The 23800-nt window shown below is 51.8% G+C and overlaps 1 protein-coding gene across 1 annotated transcript; it reads left to right on the top strand.

Moving 5' to 3' along the window:
- The first annotated feature begins 14180 nt into the window (after positions 1-14180).
- On the top strand, positions 14181-15396 carry ID1 (inhibitor of DNA binding 1). Its single transcript, XM_004442500.2, has 2 exons — positions 14181-14706; positions 14936-15396. Exons 1-2 carry the CDS (start codon positions 14281-14283, stop codon positions 14975-14977), a joined length of 468 nt encoding a protein of 155 aa, XP_004442557.1. The 5' UTR covers positions 14181-14280; the 3' UTR covers positions 14978-15396.
- Positions 15397-23800: the final 8404 nt, after the last annotated feature.

Here is a 23800-nt window from a genome sequence, read left to right as displayed (position 1 = left end):
CAGCTCGCTTTGGTTTGGTTTTTTCCACTTAACAATGTACCTTTGAGAACTTAGCAGGTCAAGGTAACAGGGAGCTCCCCCATTCTGTTCTCTTTAAGCGCTGCATGTGCTCCATTCTATGGAGAGAACACCCTTTATTCAACCAACCCCCAGTGATGGACACATGGGTTTTTCCCAACTGGCTGTTCTTCCCGTACCTACAGCATTTCACACATTTGAGTGTATCCTTAGTACAAATTCCTGAGAGTGGAGGTGCTGTCTCATGATTGCCCAGGGCCACATGGTATTTCAAAGTTGATTTAGCCATTCTCCTTTCACGGACATTTAGGCTGTTTCCAATTGGCTGCTCTTATGAACAGGCTGCTAAGAACACTTTACACCCTCCCAGACCCCTTTGGCAATGTGTTAGAAGCCTTGGATCCTTTCCCTCCAAAAAGACACATCAAATTCACCCAACTTTGAAACCCACCCCAGGAGCCTCAAAATTACAAAACCCTGAACTGAACCAACTGCTGTCATTATACAAACAGAGAAACACAAGGCCCTTGATGAGCAGGGCCATGCCTCACATACAGTGTGGATAATAACCTTGCAGCAGTCGGATCAGAGTTGTTGAGATTCAGCACAATGAGTCAGGCCACAATCCTCCTCTGCTCAAAACCTTCCATGGCTCCTGTCTCCCCCAGAGAAAAGCCAAAGTCCTCACTGTGGCCTGCTTGGGCCTCAGTGATCCAGCTATGCCCCCACCCCCAATATCTCCCTGACCTCACTTCCTAGCACCCTCCTCCTTGCTCGCTCAGCTAAAGTCACATTGGCCTCCTGAACATACCAGGCACACTTCTGCCTCAGGACCTTTGCACTGCTTGTGACTTCTGCCTAGAATGTCTTCCCCCCAATAGCTGAAGGAAGTGAGAGAACAAGTTCTTTACTGAAATATCACCTTCTCAAAGAGGCCTTTGCTGACCATCACCACCCCCATTTAAGACTGCAACCCATCTCAACGCCAGCTTTCTCTATGTCCTCCTTTCCTGACTTATTTTTCTGCATAATATTTATCACCAGATGAGATAACATATATTACACTTACGCTGCTCACTGTGTACTCCCTTCTCCAAATGTAAACTCTGCAGGACGGGGACTTCTGTCTATTCTGTTCCCTAAAACATCCCAGTGCTGGCCTCCAGCCAGGCACGCAGTGGGTGCTCCACAAATATTTGCTGATTGAATGAAGGAATGGAGTTTGTAGAGCACTTAGCACACAGGAAGCCAAAGGAGGTGTGGTATATGGGAACCATGGGCTTCCAGAATCCTGGACTCCAACCCTAGCCCTGCCACATTCTTGCTGTGACCTTCGCCAAGTCACTTATCATTCAGGACCTCCATGTTCCTCGTCCGTCCATTGGAGGTGTTACTTAGAGCACCTTCTGCGCAGGGTGGCTGTGAGATGAAATGAGATAATGGTTTAATAAATGTCAGCCAGCATCGCTGCTGCTAGGGCGGCGGCGGCGGCGGCGGCGGCGGCGGTGCAGCTGGGGGTGCGCTGACACCTCCGCATGCAGGATACTGCACTAACACACATGGGGAGGGGAGTTCAGATCAAATTCCTGGGAAGTCTTTGTGGTATTTTACAGCAAGAGGGTGGGACAGTTGGGGTAGAGGGTACAGGCGGCCGCTGGAGGTAAAATGCTTCCACTAGACAAGCCCTTAGACCCTGTCCCCGGCTGCCCCTGGCGGTGGCCACCCCAGCCGCACCTTGCTCCAGGCCCGCCCGAAGCAGCCGCAGGGGAGGGCGGCGGGAGGGCGAGCTGCTTTTCCCAGGCTCCCCCCCTTCCGCGAACATCTGGCCGCAAACATCTGCCCTCAGCCTTTGTCGCCGGGCCCCAGGGCCTCGCACCCATCTGCCGCCGCCCGCGGCCCCGCCCACGCGCGCCGCTCCCCCGGGGCGGTTCCCGGCGCCCGCGCCCCCGCGCGCCGGGCTCGGTTCCCACGGGCCGAGCGCGGGAAGCCGGGCGGCCCATCTGCCCGGCGCGGCGGGTCCAGCCCGGGCGGCCCCGAGGGCGGGGCTCCGCGCCCAGGAATGCCTTTCAGGCGGGTGCGCGCCCCGAACAAAGCCCGGGGTGCGGTCCTCTCCCCGCCCGCTCGGCCCAAGGTCACGGCCCGGGTGCTGGGGCAAAGGGCGGCTTCCCGGAGGGCCGTCTGCCAACCTCCCGCCGCCCCCTCCACCTCTGATGCCAACACCGCACACTCGGGGTTCCACTGCGACCCTCCATCTCTAGCCCCCGAGCCTTGACCTGCGCGGGCTCTTCTGCCTGGAAACGCCCCTTTTCCTCATTGCTTGCCTACTTGGATGAAACGTAAAAATGGCCGAGAAATACAGCGATCTGCGCAGGGTGGCTGTGAGATGAAACGAGACAATGTTCCTCCATTGTTCCCACCACCAGAGCTGACAACTGGGCAGTTGGCTGTATTCGCTCCCCTCCCCTCTTCTTTAAAGAAGAAACTTCAGGAGCCGGCCTGGTGGTGGCTTAGTGGTTAAGTTCCCAGCGGCCCTGCCTGGGGGTTTACCGGTTCGGATCTCAGGCGGGGACAGACGCACCGCTTGTCAAGCCATGCTGTGGCGGTGTCCCATATAAAGTAGAGGAAGATGGACAGGGATGTTAGCCCAGGGCCAGTTTTCCTCAGCAAAAAGAGGAGGATTGGCAACAGATGTTAGCTCAGGGCTAATCTTCCTCACCAAAAAAAAAAAAAAAAAAGAATAAACTTCACACACAGTGCTAGCCTTCCTGTCACCGGTACCCCCCTGCCCTTCCCTCCAGGACTGCTTGCCACCCCCTCCACCCAGCCCCCACCTAGCATCATGACTTGGGCACGTTTTCTTCCCAGACATTTTTCTTTTACTTTTACTGCATGTATATGTGTTAGTATTGTCTGCGTGTGTGTTTTTAAACTTAAAAAAATTTTTTTTTATTTTAAAAAATCATTCTGCATTTTCCCTAAGCAACATATTTTTGCATGTATCAGAAAGAATGCATGTGCGTCTCAGTCAGTCGTCTTGGCTGCTGTATACTATTCCCCTGTCATCGCATTTCCCTGTTCTCCTGCTGTGGGACAGGGAAAGCAGGTAGTTTTCAGTTTGCTGCTGCTGTAGACACAGCTGCCACCTTCTTGCTGGTGTCTTTGGCGGCTCGTGTGCAGGACTTTCAGGGTCTGTCCGTGGGAGGGCATTGCTGGGTCACAGGGTGTTCCGGTGTTCATTTTTACTCAATGTTGCCAAATTGGGCTCCCAGGTGATCACACGGTTTACACACGCACCAGCTGTGGATGAGAGTTGTTTCCCACATCCTCACCACGTTTTATATTATCGAACTTTGAAGTTTTTGCAGTTTGATGTGGCAATTGTCTCCCGTGTAATGCCAGGACTCAGGAGCATCTGCCTTGCACTTCCTCGCCTTTTTTCTTCTCAGCTGGGATATCGCCTCCTCCTACAAGAAGGCCTCCCTGACCTCCCTTAGCTGACTGGAGTCTCTCCCATGCCACACCTCCCACAGCCATATGTGCTTCCCCATCTCAGCACTGGGAGCCTGGAGGGTGATTTCCTCCCCGACCAGACCGTGAGATCCCCAGGCAGGGACCGTGTTTGCAGGGCCACTGAGCAGGTTTCGAGGAGCACAAAGATGCTACAGAGGGTGCTCCTGGAAGGCTTCATCTACTCAAAATAAGGGGCTTCTCTAATTCCTACAAAGTGCCCCCTTGGGTTGGCAGAAGCCCACATATCCTATTGGTGACATCTGGGTCCCCAGCATGTGGACACAGCAGCCAGGAACCAACCGCCTGGCCAGTGTTGTTTAGTCCATTTGGTTCCTCCCAACGGAACATGGCTCCAGAATAGCACAGACCTGCACCTTGTTAGTTCACCACTGTGCTGGGCGGTGCTCAAAGTCGGCGAGCACTAATTGTTTATGGAATGAACGGCTGGCATCTGGTGATTCTAAAGCCCTGTAAGTCAGTGGTGGAGCACAGACCCGATGACTTAACAGGGTTCCCTCTCGGAGAGGTGGACTAGTCACAGCAACAATAATAACGAGTGTCCATTGACGGCCGACTCTGCCGGGCACTGGTCTAAGCTCTCTGTGACTGACCTTGGTCCTCGGACAGATGGGCACTCACACCATCCCCACTTTCACCGATGGGGAAACTGAGACTTACAGCCACCCAGCTCATACGCAGTGGACCAGGACGCCAGCCCAGGGCTCTTGGGCTCTGAGAGCCCTCACTCTGCTGTCTTCCAGGAAAAGCGTCCTTTTCTTCCTTAAGTGTTTCTGAGACGTCAACTTCCTTTTAACTAGAACAGCTCTGCTTTTGCATCAGCAAAAAATAACGCTTGTTAAAAGACTTAAGAGATTGTCCTGAGTCACAGTTTTTGGGGAGTATAGGCACGCCCGTGACCTGGGGCAGGGGTGCAGCTGGAGGTGCCACCCCCTGGTGACAGAGTACTCAGGGTTGGGGTGAGCAGAGAGGGTGGGGACTGCTCCAGGCTCTTCAGGGTGGGCGGGGAGCTGGGCGGGCCCTGAGAGACGCACCCTTAGCTGGTTCCTGGTTCCGGGCCCTGAGGCAGGAGGGGAGCCAGGTGGATGGGAGGCAGGTGAGTCAAGGGAGGGCAGGGCTAGGCACCAGGCAGGGGAGGGGGGTACTGCTTCTGGCAGGGGCCTCTTGGGCCCCCGTCCATCCCCCAGTGGGTATATGGGGAAACCACCAGAGCCCCCCAACAGAGGCCTCTTGCCCAGTCTCCTTGCTTCCACCTCAGTGGTCCTGTGTGGGCCTTGAAGCAGGGGCTCTACAGAGGGCATAGCTGGTGGCATCAGCTTCTGGGGCCGCTGGAGTCAGACCAGCTCCTAAACCTCTGCCCTGAGCAGGGCCCAGGCCCGTGTTCTCTTCCCGGGCACGAGTTCCCAGGGTCTGGGTGGGTGTAGTGGAGTGGTTGTGTGTCCTTGGGGCTTGTGCAGGATTCGGGTGTGTGTGTGTGTGTGTGTGTGTGTGTTGGGCGTTGGTGTCTACGTCTAAAAAGACTTTGGGGGTAGTGGGAGGCAGTGTGGGGTCTTTGAAGCGGTGAAGGCAGGTGCTGGTTGGGTATGTGCAGTGTGGGGAGGGGGCACGTAGGGGAAGCTGGCTTGTTGATTTGCATTTGGTCATTTTCCCCAAGGATGTAGGCATTGTGTGTCGGCGTCTTGGTGTGAGCAATACTGATACGGGTGTAAGTGTACGTTGTGCTTGGTGAATGTGTGTGTTGTGGTATAGGGTGCGTGGATCTGTGTGTTGTGTTTGTTGAGGGTATTGTGGTGTGTTGCCTTTGCCTGGTTGTTAGGTGTGACAGTTGGGCGTTTTGCTGTGCTGCCTCCTTAGTCTCTGTTTTTTGTCGGTGTGTTGGTTGTGCAGATTTGGGTTTTGGTTGTGTGCTTGGGGTCGGTGTGTTGATTGCATGTAGTGGTGTCCTGCTGTGTTGTGCATTTTGGCAGGCTGCGCTGGTGGTCGTGTGTTGAGGTGGTGCTGTCAGTCGGACGAGTCAGTTGTGTCAGTTTACATGTATATGCTGTGTTGGTTGTATAGGTATGTGCATTTGTGTCGCTCTCTGGGTGTGTGTAGCAGTGTGTTTGTGCAGCCCTGCATATGTGAGTGACCTAAGATGGGAGCCCCCTGGGCCCTGACTCTGCCCTTCCCTTTGGCCTCTGAGATCCCAGGGCAGCAGCGGTCCTTTGTCAGGCGGCAGGAAGGCCCCCCCCTCCATCTGCGGGGGACCCAGGGAGGGGCCCAGACTGGCAGGCTCCAGCCTCCCTGTCCATTGTTCTGGGGCTTCTTTGGAAAACAGGATGGGAGGCAAAAGGTGGACCCAAGCCTGGACCCCTACACTCCTTGACATGACCCAGGAGCCCAGCACAGAACCCTTAGGATGGAGGGCCAGCAACAGTCCCCATTTTGCAGATGGGGAAACTGAGGTCCAGAATGGGAAAGGGACTTAGCAGAGGTTTCACAGCCTGTTGAAGACAGAGAGCTTGAAGCCTCCACATCCTGCATGTGCCCATCCACAGCCTCCTGCTGGGTTTGGGATATGGAAAAATGAGACTTTGGGAAGGACACGAAACTGTCTACTCTGGTTCCCATTTCTGAGTGCTTTTCTTGTGCTAAGTACTGAAGTGTCGTAACTCTGTGGGTTACGTTCAAATTTGCCTCCATTTTGCGCGTGAGGAAACTGAGGACCCTGAGGTAACAATTCATTAATTTAACAGACATTACCCTAAATATTACTCTATTCTAAGTACTATGCTGTGTGACCTTGAGCAAGTCGCTTACCCTCTCTGGGACAGGCCCTGTGCTCGGCTCTAGGGACATAGCAGTGACTAAAGGAGCCATGGTTCCTGCCCTTCTAGAGCTCAGCCTGGGGAAACAAAGATCATTTCAGATGGTAATAAATTCTATGAATAATCAAGACCAGAGGAATGTGAAAGAAAGTGAATAGCCAAGGGAGGATCTAAGAAGGCCTGTGAAGAGGTGACATTTGACCTGAGACATGAAGAATGAGAAGTCTTGTAAAGATCTGGATGAGGGTTCTGGGCAGAGGGAACAGCAAGGGCAAAGGCCCTGAGGTAGGCCGGCGCCGGTTTAGTAGAGGAGGCTGTGTGGCTGGTGAGAGACAGGGAGGGGCAGGAGATGGGGTTGGTGGTGGTGGGCAGGGGCCACTGGCTGGGGAGCAGTTGGGATTTTACTCCCAGTGTGATGGGCAGAGAGGCAGCGTTGGCTGAGCTCAGGGTTCTGGGGGCAGTGTGGAGGGCGCTTGTGGTCTCCTGTTACAAGGGGGGCGGGACAGCCAGAGCCAAAGGTCTCTCCCCCGCAGCTCCAGCAGTCCCAGCCCAGAGGCGCCGGCCTGGCGGCGGGAAGACCGAGCTGTGGGCACATCTGGGGAGCAGCTGCCGGGCCGGGGCCAGAGCAGGTCACGTGGCTCGGGGCAGGCCTGCCCTGGAGCCTACAAGGCCAGCGCTCCAGGGAGGGGCGGTGGGGAACATGCTGGACGTGAGCACGCGTCAACAAAGATGCACTCCGCAATGCAGACGCGTGCACGCGAGTCCTCCGCCCCACACAGCCACTGCCTCGGGAGCCAGACGGCCCGGGCTCAGTGCCACATCTCAGCTGTGTGATCTGAAGCAAGTCACTCAACTTCTCTGGACCTCTGTGGCCTCAGCTGTAAAGGGGACATAATTTTATGGGGACCTATGTCACGAGTTGTTTTGTTCTCATTCAGCAAATATCCATGGAGTGCCTCCTGTGTGCAGGGCCCTGCGCTAGGCCTCCGGTGCCAGCGGGGAAGAGCACAGCGTTGTCCCTGCCCTCCGAAGCTCACCACGCCTGACACAGAGTGAGCGAGCACTTAGAAAATGCCAGCCATTTGCCTTGAGCCCTGGAGGCAGAGGTGGGCTCGTAAAGGCAGAAAGGCAGGTGTGGTGACAGAAATAATACTGAAAAGTTCTTCCCACCCATCACCTGGGGCTGCAGTCACCTCTTGGCACGTCTTATTTCACACTCACAACCACTCTACAAAGAGGAATGAGCATTAGCTCCAGTTTACAGATGAGGAAACTGAGGCACCGCTTGTCAATGGAAGATCCAGGATTTGAAAGTGTGGAGGGCCGGTCCCTTTTCCTCTCTGGGCCCCAGTATCTCCATCTGTGAAATGGCGCATAATAATAATACAGCTGCTACCAGCCCCCGGGAGCAGCTGCGAAAATCAGACGGAGCCAGGTGTGCGCAGAGGGCTTCCTAAGAGACCGCAGCATGAACCCTGGGTTGCGACCGTGGGGCTTCATCGAATGAGCCTGCCCAACTTCCTGCCATCAAAAGAGGGGTCTGCCTTCCTGAGCTGACCTGGCCGTAGGACTGGAGGCACGTGCTCACTCAAGTCACACTCCCGAGGAGAGAGCCGGAGAAATGCCCCCCGACAGCAAGAGAAACAGGCAGTCTGCATTTAACTCCTTGTCAGGCCTTAAAAAGGTAAGAGAGAAGAACCAGAGTCTGGGAGTCCTGAAAGGTTTTGGAATTAAATGAAGCCAACTTTTCACACAGGCCTGGGGTGGGCGTGTGTGTATAGGGGGTGTCATTGTTTCAGGCGGGACGTTTGAAAGCAGCACAATGAAAGGAATGTTCCAGGGGGTCTGTAAGCTCACTAAAAACCCCTGGAAGCAAAACTGCAACCAAATGGGTCCTCGGGGGCCTGGCCTGGCAATGAACAGATGCAATTACTATCCACTGTTTAGTGAGCACCTACTGTATACCAAGATCTTGATAGCTGCTTTGTGAGGCTAATCTCAACGATGCCTCAATGTAACCTAGGGAGGTAGGAACTTCTGTCATTTTGCCAATGAGGAAGCAGAGGCTCAGAGAGGTGAAGGGTGTTGCTCCAGGTCACATAGTATAACAAGGATTTGAATCCTGAATTGTTGGATCCAGAGGCCCAGCCCCTTCAACTATTCCACAGCCAACTGTTTCTGCTCAAGCTGTCAAAGCTTTACATTTGTTTAGACACCTGTATCCCCATACGTCTTCATTCAGTATCCCCATTTCTCCTTGTGCCTTTACCACATAGAATGCCCAGAGGATGTCACCTCCTCTAGGAAGCCTCTCTGATTTACTCCCAGGTAGAACTCATCCTTTCTTTGTGTTGCTAGGGCGCCTAGCAGGAAATTTGCATCATATAGTCTTGACATGAGAATAATTCCTTCCTGTGGCCTCAGGGCAGGAGGTGGATGCTCTTGAATGCTAAGTGCATTTAACTATTAGGGGTCCTTACTGTCCCCTGACTTCTTTCTCTCCTATTTGCCTGTAAAGCGTCTTTGATGTTCCACCTCCTCCCGACCAGCAGTCAGACCAGAGGCAGGTATGCTAAATATTTGCAGTTGGCTTTTTATTACCCAAAGTAGTACAGAATACATTTCTATTTAAAAATATATTCAAAAAATACCTAAGTGTAATGGATCATAGACCTAAATGTAAAACTTAAAACTATAAAACTTCTGGAAAATATAGCAGAAAATCTTTGTGATCTTGAGTTAGGCAGAAATTTCTTAGATATGACAAGAAAAGCATGATCCATAAAATAAAACATGGATAAATTGGACTTCAACTTTAAAACCGCTCTTCAAAAGATGCTGTTAAGAGGATAGAAAGGGGCCGGCTCCGTGGCTTAGTGGTTAAGTGCACACGCTCCCCTGCTGGCGGCCCGGGTTTGGATCCCGACGTACTGCTTCTCCAGCCATGCTGAGGCCGCGTCCCACATACAGCAACTAGAAGGAAGTGCAGCTATGACATACAACTATCTACTGGGGCTTTGGGGGAAAAAATAAATAAAATTATAAAACAAAGAAAACCTTAAAAAAAAAAAAAGAGGATACAAAGACTAGACACAGACTGGAGAAAGTACTTATAAATCATACATCCGGGGATTTGTATTCAAATATAGAAATATATGTATAAAGAATATATAAAGAACTCTCAAAACTCAATAAGAAAACAAACAACCATATTAAAAGAAATGGGCAAAAGATTCAAGGGGGCATGAGGGATCCTTGCAGATCTGATGCAACTGTTCTTTGTCTTCACTATGGGGTGGTTACATGAATCTACACACATGATAAAATTGCATAGAACCAAACACACACACACACACACACTGAGTGCGTGTAAATCTGGTGAAGTGTGAAATTCACCAGAAGTCAGGTGAAATCTGGTTGTGATCTGCACTGTAGTTACGCAAGACGCTACCATTAGGGAAACTGGGTGAAGGATATGAGGGATCTCTCTGTATTATTTCTCAGGACTGCATGTGAATCTACAATTATATAAAATAATGTTGTTAAATGAGCAAAAGAAGTGAATGACACTTCACCAAAGAAGATGTATGGATGGCATATAAACACATGAAAAGATGCTCAACATCTTTAGTCATTAGGAAAACACAATTTAGAACCACAGTGAGATACCACAACACAGCTAGTAGAATGGCTAAAAAAGACTGACCATACCAACTGTTAGAGAGGACGCCGAGGAACTGGACTCTCGACATTGCTGCTGGAGGGCCGGCCCCGTGGCGTAGCGGTTAAGTGCATGCGCTCCGCTACTGGCGGCCCGGGTTCGGATCCCGGGCGCGCACCGACGCACTGCTTCTCCGGCCGTGCTGAGGCCACGTCCCACATACAGCAACTAGAAGGATGTGCAACTGTGACATACAACTATCTACTGGGGCTTTGGGGGAAAAATAAATAAATAAAAATTAAAAAAAACAAAACATTGCTGCTGGAATGTGAAAAGGTACACCTACTTTGGAAAACAGTTTATCAGTTTCTTATAAAGTTAAATAAATATCTACTATGTGACCCAGTCATTCCACTACTATTTGCCTAAGAGAAATGAAAGCGTAGATTCATATAAACACTTGTATACAAGTGTTCATAGCAGCTTTATTTATACTAACCAGAAACTATAAACAACCCAAATGTCCATCAACAAACTGTGAATGGATAAACAAATTGTGGTGTATCCGTACACTACTACTACTCAGCCATAAAAAGGAATAAACATGGATGAATCTCAAAATAGTTATGCTGAGTTAAAGAAAGTAGGCTGAAAAGCTACAAAAAAAGAGTATATGCTGTATAATATAATATTATATACACTGTGTATACTGTACTCCATTTATACAAAATTCTAGAAGATGCAGACTAATTGAAAGAGAAAACAAGTAAGTGGTTACCTGGGCACTGGGTAGAGGAGCAGGGAGGGAGGGGTTACAAGAAATAGAAGAAAACTTTTAGGGGTGATGAAGTGTATGTTAATTTTCTTGATTGTGGTGGTGGTTCATGGGTATATATGTATGTCAAAAGTTATCAGGGCTGGCCCCTTGGCCTAGTGGTTGAGTTTAGCGCACTCCGCTTCAGCAGCCCGGGTTCAGATCCCAGATGCGGACGCGGACCTACACCAGTCAGGGGCCACGCTGTGGCAGCGACCCACGTAGAAAATAGAGAAAAACTGGCACAGATGTTAGCTCAGGGCGAATCTTCCTCAGCAAAAAAAAAAAAAAAAGAAAAAAAAAGTTACCGAATTATACACTTTAAATATATGGCTGTTTGTGTATGTTAATCATACTTCAATAACACTGTTTAAGGAAAAAAACAGGAATGAAGTACTTGCGTGCAGATAAAAGTGAAATTCTTATTTGACATTGCTCTCCCTCTCATTCCTCACAGTGGTGGCATTAGTAATTTGGTGAGTAATTCTCCTTTTTTTTTTGCTTTCTAATATTTTTTATTGAGGTGCAATTTAAATACAATGAGGGGCCGGCCCCGTGGCTTAGCGATTAAGTGCGCGCGCTCCGCTACTGGCGGCCCGGGGTTCGGATCCCCGGCGCGCACCGACGCACCGCTTCTCCGGCCGCGTCCCACATACAGCAACTAGAAGGATGTGCAGCTATGACATACAACTATATACTGGGTCTTTGGGGGGAAAATAAATAAATAAATAAAATTAAATACAATGAAATGCACCAAAGTATATAAATCAATGTGTTTTGACTAATTCATACACTGTATAACCCACATCTCTTCATGATATGGAACATTTCCATCACTCCAGAAAGTTCCCTACACCTCTTCCCTGGCAACTCCCACCCTCCACTCCCAGAGGCAACCACCGTTCTGGTTTATTTCATCATACATTAGTTGTGCCTGTTCTAGAACTTCATACAAGAGAAATCACACAGTATTGTGTTTGAAATGTTTTCTGCAGCATAACTTCTTCTCTTGTTCTAAATTCATTTCCAGATACACGTGTACTCTGGAGCAGTATGTTTGCAGACTAACACTTGCTTTCACCGCCAACAGTAGGATCTAGATATCTCTCAGAGCCATATTTCCCACCTGCTGCATAGCCAGTCCACAGCATTGATGTTCCATTCATAGTGTATATAATGCCACTGTTGATAGACATGTAGGTCATTTCAACTTTCCCTCTTGAAAATAGCCCCTCAATGAACATCCTTGAGCAGACATCTTTGTGCCCGTGTGTAGGTTTCTCTGGAATTGATTCCAGCAAGTAGGATTGCGGGGTCAATTAATAAACACTCAGTAATGAATTAACATTCTAATTTCCTCTGGTTGGTCATTGTCCTTCCAATTCTTTAGCAATTCTTTTGCACAGCAAAATATTCCCTCCAATTGTCAGAGGATTGCTAAACAAGGCTGACGGGAGTTTGGAGAGTTTGGGGGGTGTGGTGAGGGGATGAGGAGACCAGTTAATTAATAAATGATGTCTCTCTCCTTTGAAGCTGTCTCACTGATGAGTTTTCTGGTTTCCTGATGTGGAGGCAGGGGGCTGGTTTACCGGCCCCTCCCCCAAACTTTTGTGGGGAAAAGAAACCGGCTGATACCCAGCGAATTGATTGCTGGGGGGAGGAGGGGCTATAATATCACTCTCTCCTATGTGAGCACAGAATTTTAGCCCTGCTAATGCCGTGTGGCCGTGGGTGGCTATTCTGAGCCTCAGTTTCCCGGACCTCTGGCCGATCTAGGGCTCTGGAGGCGGACTGCCTGCCCCGGCAGGAAGGGTCAGCATTACATCAAGTGCCCTTGTATAATAGTGCAGCCCTTGGCTCTTGGGAGGCTTTTTGAGCCTCAGTTTCCTCCTTTGTATGAGGAAACCAAGCAGCCCCTCTCTTTAGAGCTGTGGCGAAGATTACGGAAGATGATAAAAGGAAGCTCTTCACACAGTGCCCGGCGCGAAGTAAGAACGCAATAAATCGTCACCTTTGTTATTACTATCGAAATACCACGCAGATATTAGGGCTCAGAGAGGGCCCGAGAGTCGAATAAATTCACCCAGCAGCAGAGTTGGAATCGGACCTCTTTCCCCAGGAGGGAGGGGGGAGCTAGGCGTGGGGAAGGGGGCGGCGAAGAAACCTCCCAAGCGGTCCAAGCTGGCGGCCTGGCTAGGAGATTCCCAGGTGTGGGGCGGGTAGGTAAGGTCACCCTTGCCCAACGACCGCGCCCGCGAGGAGCGCATTCCCAGGCCTCCGGCCCGAGGTCCGCAGGTGACCGGCAGGGCTGGGGGCAGCCGGGGAGCGCTCCGGCCCAGTTTGCCGTCTCCATGGCGACCGCCCGCGCGGCGCCAGCCTGACAGCCCGTCCGAGTTTTATGAATGGGTGACGTCACGGGCCTGGCGTCTAACGGTCTGAGCCGCTTGTTCAGACGCTGACACAGACCAGCCCGGGAAGGGGGGGAGACCTGAGCTCCGCAGCTGCCGCGCCGTGGGAGGGAGACCCTGATCCGAGGTCTTTAGGGGAAAAAAAAAGCGGAAAAAAGAAAAATTTTTAAATTACTAGCTGATGCAGATTTGGGGAATTTTTGCAAGGGACTGCAAATTCAGGGTAGAACCAGGGGACGCAACCCCACTCTGGGCGCCTTCTCTCTAGTTCAGGTCCCAGAGGCCCAGCCCCCAATCACAGAGGAAGAGTTTCTCGAATTAGTTGCTCTCACCCCAAGGGGCCTGGGTAAGCAAGCCCCCCCTGGTCCCAGGAATATGAACCAGCAACGTTATCTAGGAATTGGGAAAGGGAGACCAGCCCCAGGGAGCAGAGTGTAAAAGAGGGCCCAAATAAATTTCGGCCCAAATATTTGGCAGATCAGGGTCTCAGAGGTAATCTTCCAATAGAGTCCAGAAGCCCTGGCTCTAGTACTGGGCTCCTTGGGCCACCCGGAGCCAGCCGCTTCTCCATCTGGGCCTCAGTTTCTCTCATCTGTAAAATGGGGCTGGAGAGGTGGGAAAAGGATCTGGGAAAACTGATTATTGAAGTCTTTTCGTTATTGGCAATACTGGTTTAGTCTCCTTGCCTCCTTCCCGAGGAGCCCGAGGCAGCCCTCGCTTTCACTAGCCACCGTGGCCCGTGCCCTCCCACTCTCTCCGTTCTTGAGACTCGGGTGCCCTTTCCACCCCCGCCAGGGTGCACTAGTAGAGCGGGAGGCGGGACCCAGAGACGCTCGAGGCCGCGCCCCATGCCTCCCATTGGCTGCTTTTGAACGTCTGAGCCCGCCCCTCTGGGGGCGCCGCCGAGTCTCTATAAAAGTCGGGCTGGAGGACTCCTTTCTCGCAGTTTACCGTCGTCCTTTTACCGCTCTGGTTGTCTCCGCACGCCCAGCGTCCGCCGCCGCCAACCGCTTCGCTCATTTTCTCTTACCCGACGCCGGAATCATGAAGGTCGCCAGTGGCAGCGCCGCCCCCGCCGCGGGCCCCAGCTGCGCACTGAAGGCCGGCAAGACGGCGGGCGGCGCGGGCGAGGTGGTGCGCTGCCTGTCGGAGCAGAGCGTGGCCATCTCGCGCTGCGCCGGCGGCGCCGGGGCGCGCCTGCCCGCCCTCCTCGACGAGCAGCAGGTGAACGTGCTGCTCTACGACATGAACGGCTGCTACTCGCGCCTCAAGGAGCTGGTGCCCACCCTGCCCCAGAACCGCAAGGTGAGCCGGGTGGAGATTCTCCAGCACGTCATCGACTACATCTGGGACCTGGAGTTGGAGCTGAACTCGGAATCCCAAGTCGGGTCCCCCGGGGGCCGGGGGATCCCCGCCCGGGCTCCGCTCAGCACCCTCAACGGCGAGATCAGCAGCGCCCTGGCGGCCGAGGTGAGATCCCAGTTGGAGCACGAGATCATTTTCCTTCTACAGATGGGGAAACTGAGGCCCGGAGAGGGAGTCTTGGCCCTACGTCTGCCCCATCCTTTCGGGCACCTGGCTATGCAAGGATGTCCAAGGAGAGGGGAAAAAGCGCTCCCTCGTAGTGTCTTCTGGGGAAGGGTGGTTTGCAGTTTTGTGCCTTCCAATTCGCCGGTCTCACCTCTTTTTCGTTTCACAGGCGGCGTGTGTTCCAGCGGACGACCGCATCTTGTGTCGCTGAAGCGCCGCCCGCAGGGACCGGAGGACCCCAGCCTTCCGGGGGCGAGAGGAATAGTGCTCTCTGGTTCTCAAGCGCCTCGCTGGAGCTGGGGAGGAACAAGACTGAGATCCGGAGGCCATGGGGCGCTTGCTGGATCCAGCCCAGGCCTGGGGGACGGAGGGGGCAGGATGACCCTCCCTCCACACCTACCAGCCACCAGAGACTTGGAGGGAGATTTTCCCCCGTGTGTTTCTATTTTTTGAAAAGCAGACATTTTAAAAAATGGTCACGTTTGGTGCTTCTCAGATTTCTGAGGAAATTAATTGCTTTGTATTGTATATTACAATGATCACCGACTGAGAATATTGTTTTACAATAGTTCTGTGGGGTGTTTTTTTTTTTTTTTTTGTTATTAAACAAATACTTTAGATGGTGGTAAAGCTGCAGTCAGTGACTTCTTGGATTGAGGGGAGGGGCCTGGGCTGGGAGGTGACCCTTGACCCTCTTCTTCGCAGCTGGTGCTGGAGGAGGGGGACTGGAGAGCCACATCTGGACTGTCGCTTTTTACCGGCCTGAAATGAGTGTTTCCGGTGTCTTTAAAGTCTATTCTTTCCCCCTATCCCTGGCCATTTCCGTGCTCACCAGTGTCATAAAGTTAAATCCTAGACCTCTAGGGTTTCTCAAAGTGGTCATTGGGCCATCTGGGTCACCTTGGGAGGTTGTTAAAATGCAGATCAATCTGCAAAGCTCCCTCTGGGTTTGGGAGGATTCAACACGTCAATTAAGTTGGAGAACCCCGTCGATGGACCACCTGCATCTTGGCCAAGATGGGGGAAGTGAGACCCAGAGAAAAGGGACTTGCCCAGAGCCTCAGCCAGTTGGAGGCAGGACTTCTATTGCCCCTTTCCCCAGTAGGAGGTGCCTCCCCGATCGGGCTGCCTAGCCCTGGATCCCAGCAGGTTGCCTTGGGGCTCCCAGCTTGTCCAAGTGGGTGAGCAAGTTGGCAGGGCCAGCCTGGGCACAGCTGCTGGGCCACCTGCTCTGGGTCTGGACTCTGCCCCCTCACCCTGGCCTGGCTATGCCAGCAGCTTGCAGGAATGTCCTCTCCCTCTCCCAGGGCTTCTGCGTGGGCTTTGAGGAGAGGAGTGGGCAAGTTGGTCCCCAGCTCCCAAGCAGGAAAAATGTGTCATTGGCAAGGACCTATTTGCCTGGACATGTGTGTGTTTGTACTCACGGGGGAGTGCATGGGTGTCTGGGCCTGTGTATGTGACATGAGTGAACTGATAGTTACCCCCGTGGAGCTAGGTCATCAGCTGGTGTACTGGCCTGGCGGTGTGGATGAGGATATGCATGGGGGTGTATGCAGAAGGACAAATGTGAGCACATATTTTCTGCAGATAAGTGTTCAACTTCCAGCTGTTTGGGCTTGTGTGTTCTGCCTTAATACATTGTGGGCATCTCTGCATGGGTCTAGCTTGACGGATGGGTTTGTGTCTAGGGGTGCAGAACCACACTGTGGGTTTCTAAGTGTGTAATTGTTCTGTAGATTGGCTGGCTTTTCTGGGTCTCTGCTCGTCTGGGGGGGAGCTGGGGGCAGCTGTGTTTAAGCAAACCTTTCCTCAAAAGTTCCTCCCTGGGGACACCACCCCTTAAGTATCCCCACCAGGTCAGCTCCCATGTATTATATTACACAGGATGAAACTGGGCAAAGAATTTGTCCCAGAGAGGGTAAGGACTATTAATACATTTTGTCAATAAATACAATGGAAGAGAATACATAGCACCTAGCACTATGAGCATACCGACTGTATGCTCAACGCCTTCCAGAAAGGATTTCCGGGACCCCTGTGGGGCTAAAGGCAGGATTCTGATCCCAGGTTTATAAGAGAAGTTGAGGCTCAGAGGGGATGAACAACAACAAAATTATCATCTGTTGAGCACTAACAGTAAACCGGTCCCACCCCCTCCGCAAGCACATGGTGGCCGTTATCAAAGAACACACATCGGGAGGTAAATTGCGTCCTTTGCTACTCCCGACTCCACGCCCCAGCCCGCGGCTGTTTTATAGCATTAACTCCACAGAACTGTCGTAGAGAATAAATGAAATAGAGCACTTAGCACGTAGTGTTTGGTAATGACAAATTATCATTATTAATTGTCGCCTGCGTGTCCTTGGAGTGTCCTCAGCGGCACACGTGTGCACCCACTCCCTCCCGCGTGCGGCCCCCCGCCTGCGAGCCCACCCACAGGCACGTGGGCGGGTCCCCGCGTGCGCTCCCCCACGGCGGGGCCTCTTTCCAGGGGAGGCGGGGGCCGTGGCGGGGGCCCGGGCCACCTCCCCCGCCCTTCAGGCACACTCTGGCCTCCACGTTTCCCTCTTTTCCCCTTTGGCCCAGGCCCAGCCCATCTGGAAGCCGGCTCGGCGGCGGCCTGGGAGCGTTTCCATCAGCTGGGCCCGAGGAATGCGGAGCTATTTAACCTGAGCATCCCCAGGTGTACGGAGGCGCCTGGCTGTCTGGGGCCCGCCGCCTTTGGCACGGCCGCGCTAGACAAACAGCGCGCCGCCCCCGCCCTGCCCCTCCGCCCGCAGCTGCAGCGGGGCCTGGGAACGGGCGGGCGCCGGCGGCTTGCACAAGAGGCTCCGGGCTCGCGGAGGGAGGGGACAGAGGCCGCCCGGGGGGTGTGAGAGAGAGGGAGAGACTGTGTGTGTGTGTGTGTGTGTGTGTGTGTGTGTGTGTGTGTGTGTGTGTGTGTGTGTGTTGAGAGAGAGGGAGAGACTGTGTGTGTGTGTGTGTGTGTGTGTGAGAGAGAGGGAGAGACTGTGTGTGTGTGTGTGTGTTGAGAGAGAGAGACTGTGTGTGTGTGTGTGTGTGTGTGTGTGTGTGTGTAGCACACAAAACCCTGCTCCTTCCAGCCGCTGCCTGGGAAATCATTAACTCCTTAACCCTTCCTGCCCAGAGAAACACCACGACAAAATTTCTCCAACATTGGACTCTGCCTCTCCAGGGCAGTGGGCCCAAAACGTAAAGTATTTTTTATTTTATTTAACAAACACTTAGAGAGTGCTTATGATGTGCCAGGCACTATACTAAGCTCTTTTAAAAAATTAATTCATTTAATCCTTCTCACAGCTGTATGGGGGCAGTGATATCATATGCTCATTTTAATAATAACAATAACAGCAACAGCAGTGATACTCAGCTAACATTTTAGTAGGGAGGCTGGTAGAACACAGCCTCTGACTCAGCCTTGATGCTTTTCACTTGTCTGAGCCTCCACTTTCTCATCTAGAAAATGGGCTCTGGAACCTCGGGCTCAAGGATCAATTGAACCGATGCACATAAAAAGCTTAGCACCGTGACTGGCTCGTGGTAGACACTTAGTATATGTTGGTGTCAAATGTTTTGAGCCCCTACTAAGGGGATTGTCTCATCAGCTGTATCAGGGGTGTGGGCCCATGGCTATTCCTACTTTTCAGATGAGAAAAGGGAGGCATCAGAGAGGTAGGGTGACCCACCCAAGGCTATACTGGATGTTGACTTAGAGGGCTTTCCAGAAATAGGCTGGTCCAAACCAGGCTTATGAGGGGCTTCATGTTCCCACAGGACGTCCAATTTAGCCTTTTAGCCTTTCCATCGTATTTTTTGTTGTTGTTGTTGTTGTTGTTGTTTGTTTTTTTTTGTGAGGGAGATAGGCCCTGAGCTGACATCTGCCAATCCTCCTCTTTTTGCTGAGGAAGACTGGCCCTGGGCTAACATCCATACCCATTTTCCTCTACTTTATATGGGACGCCGCCACAGCATGGCTTGCCAAGCGGTGCATCAGTGCACGCCCAGGATCCGAACCAGCGCACCCCGGGCCGCCACAGTGGAGTGCTCGCACCCAACTGCTTGCACCACCGGGCCAGCCCCTCCATCGTATTTCTGATTGAAATCATACCTGGTTATTATATATTTTTGTTTTAAACATGCAAACTGGAAAAATGCAAGACAATATATATCACAATTTTTGCGACCCACATTTTGGCAGTTCTTAATCTAAAAAATCTACAGCCTTGAAAGATGAAAACGGCCCAGGCTCTCTGACCTCTAATGGGTCCCAGGCCCGGTCCTGTGAGACCAGGTTCTGAGAGGACGGGTCACACAGTGGGCACAGGTCTTGAACCAGGTAGTGACCAACCAAACTGTGGAAATGTCTGCTTCTGTCCTGGAGGCTGAGGGGTCACCAGGCCCTGACCTCTGGCTGCACAGTCCCCCCTCCGCAGGGGTCAAGGGTGCCTCACACACAAACCCCAACCTTACATCTGCCAATTGGAGTCATCCCAGACCTCAAGGTTGGTGTAATAGGGGGGGTGCCCCTGAAGCCCCCCACATTTTGCCTCCTGAGACTAAGGCTCAGCAGGAGAACCTTTCTTCATGCCAGCTACTCTCACTGAGCTCCAGGAATTGCCGGCCAGAGAAGGCTCCCCGATGCCCAGGGTCACACGCAGCAAGGTTTTCCAGTGACAAGTGGGCCTGGGATCGCAGCCTGGCTGCCAGAGGGAAAGGCGGTGACTCAGGGCCAGGCCAGGGTCCCGGCGCCACCTTCCGGGAAAGGGAAGGGAAGGGAAGAGAGGAAATCAGAAGGCCTGGAGGCACACGAGGGGGCTGGGACACCCTTATCTTCTTGGGACCTGCCCTGGCTGGTGCTTCCTGCCCCAACTCTTGCAAAATCTTTTTCCCAGCGCTGCCCCCAAGAGGGGTGCCCTGGGGCCAGTACAGGGTTGCATCAGGGCCTTGTGCAAGGGCTGGGGTGTAGGGGGCCGTGGCCGCAGGCCAAGAGGAGGCAAAGGAAGGCAGATTTGGGTTCTAGGCCTAGTGCCACTTCTGACTGGCCATTTACTTCACCTCCCTTGCCCTCAGCATCCTCAGCTTTAAAATGGGTGTAACAGTCGCTGTTCTGAGGTTTCAGTGACATCATCTCAATCCCATCCACTCCTCAAGCCCCAGGGCAGGCCATTGTCATCTCTACCTGGAAAACTGTACTAGCCCCAGCTGGTTCATTCAACAAATACTTATAAAACGTCTACAGTGTGCTAGGAAGGGGGCTGCAGGAGCTAACAATTTAGATAAAAATCCTTGCCTTCTTGGAAGTTACATTCTAGTGGAAGAAGACACAGTATATAAATATGCATATGTATAACCACAGGTGGATTTACCCGGAAATTACTGAAGCTTAAACTTCAAGTCTTCCGTTAGAGCCCTAGCAATGTGTTCATGTTTTTTGTGTGTTTTTGTAAATTTTGCAAAATGCTGTGCGTAGATTGCAAAAATCTAGGCCCCACAAAACGTAGATTCTCCCCTACATATACAGAGGGGGCGCAGCAAGATCCAAGCTTGAAGGCACGGCTGCAGGAGGCGGAGCAGAATCATGTCCTCGGGTGCCACCCATTTCTTCAGCTTGGGCCGGAGATCTCTGAACGGCAAGGAAGAGCTGGGTAGACCAGTGCGCTCCAGCACAGCTGAGCTCGCTCACGCACCAGTACACGTGGGCGCTGTGCCCGCTCGGGCCTTCCTTGAACCACTGGCGCCCTCTCCCGGGAAAAAGCCGGAAATGCGCCTGTGCAGGCGAGAAATGAGGCAGGGTTCCGGCGGGCGGCGAAGGCTGGTGCCTTGGCGGCCTCTAGCGGACAATCTAGAAACTGCAGTCGGAGCTGGGCATGTACTGGGAGAGTATCCGTGTGTCTGGAAGTGAATGTGTCTATGTAAGAGTAGACAGCAGGCGACGAATCCAGAGATCTCCACCCTCAGCCCCTGCTCTGATAAAAGCCTTCGCTACTCTTTGCCTCATTCTTTCATCCTCTTTCTTCTTCCTTGCTGTATGACAGCCCCCTCTGAGAACTCATTACCTCATCCAGGAGAGGAGGAGATCTTAGGCAAATTCCTGAAATTTTTTTTAAAAATTGTGAAATGTATTATACATACAAAAGAGTAGATAATACGAATGTATGCATTTTAAAGACAATAATAAAACGAACACTTAAGTACCAGCCACCCTGCTTAAGAAACAGTGTTAATTCTTTCGAAGTCCTTGTGTGCCCCTCTGAATAAAATCCCACCTCCCTGCAAGACTTACCGCTATTCAGAACTTCGTGCTCATCAATCATTTGTTCTTTTATATTTTCCATATATGTACCAGTATGCATCCTTAAATAATCTATTGCTTAATTTCACTTGGTTTTGCCTTTTATATATTATGTGCAATATAAATTGCACACTGTGTGCAATTTTCTGTCAATTTGCTTTCTCATGCAATGTGAATTACATGAGAGTCATCCATATTGATGTGTGTGGCCTTAGTTCACTCATTTTCACTGCCATATAGTATTTCACGATGTGATTTATTTACCCAGTCTCCCGTTGATGGACCTTTGGGTTGTTTCATGGTTTTGCTGTTATCAACAGTGCTGCTCTGAATGTCCTTGTATGGGTCTCCCAGTGAACAGGTGTGAGAAGGAGTGAGATGGCTGCATCACGAGGCATGCACAGGTTAAATGTTACTCGGTTGCACTGGAGTCTGTTTTGATTAAACAGAAGAGCCAGAACTGGGAGGTCCCTTACATACCACTTAACCCAACACACTCATTGCAGATATAAGAAAAGGAAAACCCGTGGGGCCCGCCCCGTGGCTCAGCGGTTAAGTGGGCATGCTCCGCTTTTGGCGGCCCAGGTTCGGATCCAGGGCATGCACCGACCACCACTTGTCTGGCCATGCTGAGGCTGCGTCCCACATACAGCAACTAGCAGGATGTGCAACTATGACATACAACTATCTACTGGGGCTTTGGGGAGGGAGAAAAAGGGAAAAAAAAAAAGGAAAACCCAGAGAGGCTAAGTGACTTGCCCAGAGTCCCCCAGTCTTGGCCTCCTGGGCTAAGGTCAGAGCCCTGGAAGTAATTTCGCGGGTGCAGAATGAGAACATACTTCCTTCCCGTTTTGAGGATGAGCAAGACTATTTTTCCTTTAAGATTGTCATCTGGGCTGGTTTAGAATTCTGGACAAAGTAGAAACACAGGATGCTCCTTAAAAACCATCCCACAGGGGCTGGCCCGGTGGCCTAGTGGCTAAGTTCAGTGTACTCTGCTTCGGTGGCCCGGGTTCAGTTCCCGAGTGTGGACCTACATGGCTCATTGGTGGCTATGCTCTGGCGGCGACCCACACACAAAATAGAGGAAGACTGGCACAGATGTTAGCTCAGGGCGAATCTTCCTCAGGCAAAAAGAGGAAGATTGGCAACAAATGTTAGCTCAGGGCCAGTCTTCCTCCCCACCAAAAAAAAAAAAAAAGTCCCACAAACACACACATTCACATTCATTCCATCGCCAAGTTCAGCCAATTCTAGCCCTTTAAATGTATCCCAAATCCGCACATTTCTGCCCATCCCCCTGGTTTCCATTATCTCTCACTTGGACATTGCAGTAGCCTCCTCACTGGTCTCCCGCTTCGACTATTGTCCCCCCATGTTCTCCACACGGCAGCCAGAGGGATCCTTCTAAAATGTAGGCAAATCATATCACCTGTTTGCTTGAAAGTTTCCCGTGGCCTCTAGTTGCTCTTAGAATAAAATCCTAATTCTTTACCACGGCTTACAAGGCACGGTAAAGTCTGGTTCCTGCCTATGTCCTCCCACTTCTCCTGAAGTTTCCCCCTTATCAGTGCCCTCCAGTCACTTTGTCTCCTTCCAGTTGCTCTGTCCTGACTGGAAGGCCTTTGCATGTGCTCTGCCTGCTGCCTGAAATTCTATGCCCCGTAAATCTTCCTGTCATTCAGGTCTCGGCCCAAATGTCACCTCCTAAGAGAGATCTTCCCTGACCACACCATCCCCTTTCGTTCTCTGCCATTCACCCTGGTTTTGGTTCCTTTGTTAGTGTCATTCACATATGTAATTGAACTTGGGGAAAGTTGCTTAACCTCCCTGTGCACTTAGAACGGCTTATTATCCTCGTGGCAGTTTTTTTTTAATGGCCACAAATTCTTTGACATTCCTCCCATCAGAAGGTGGGTCCATAGCCCCTCCCCATGAAACTAGACGGGCTTTTGTGACTGCTCTGACCAATAGATTAAGGCAAAAGTGATGCTCTATGACTTCCAAGGCTACACCATGAAAGGCCATTCAGCTTCTGCCCGGTTTTCCTGGGGTGCTCACTCTGGAGGAGGCAGCCACCACGTGAGCCTGCCATGGTGGACCGTCATGCTGGCAAGGCCGTGTGTAGGCCCTCCGATGGCACTTCTAGCTGAGCTCACCTTCCAGTCACTCATGTCTGGGCGAAGCCAACTTGGATCCTCCAGACTAGCCCATCGGTCTGCTGAGTCCCACTAAGTGACCCCAGTTGATGCCACAGGGAGCAGAAGAATGGCCCAACCAAGCCCTGCCTGAATCCTGACCCATAGGGTCTGTGAGATATAATAAAATGGCTGTTGCTTTAAGCCACTAAGTTTTGGGGTAGTTGGTTATAGAACGTAACCAGAACAATCTAATTTGTTTCTTTGTTTATCGTGTCTCCTTTCTCTAGAATGGGTGCTCCATGAGCTACTTTGTTCTCTGCTGTATGCCCACTGCCCAGCGCAGAGCCCGACACACAGTTGGTGCTCAATAAATACATGTTGAATAAATGAGAGAGTGGGTGAATAGATGTATGCACACCACACTCTGGGGCCCAGCTCCCTTCACCTGTTGGCTGAGGTTTCTGGGACAATCCTACAGATACCTTGGGAAGAGGGGCACCCAGCCTCCTGCCATCCCTTGGCAGCCCCGTTCCTAGCCCTGGAAGGGGGTACTGAGAGTGTCTTTGGTCACCAAAGCCCA

The sequence above is a fragment of the Ceratotherium simum genome, chromosome 21 (assembly GCF_057802395.1).
Source record: "Ceratotherium simum simum isolate JZ-2026a chromosome 21, ASM5780239v1, whole genome shotgun sequence".
In the NCBI taxonomy this organism is placed as follows: domain Eukaryota; kingdom Metazoa; phylum Chordata; class Mammalia; order Perissodactyla; family Rhinocerotidae; genus Ceratotherium; species Ceratotherium simum.
This window is presented reverse-complemented; position numbering and strand designations above follow the sequence as displayed.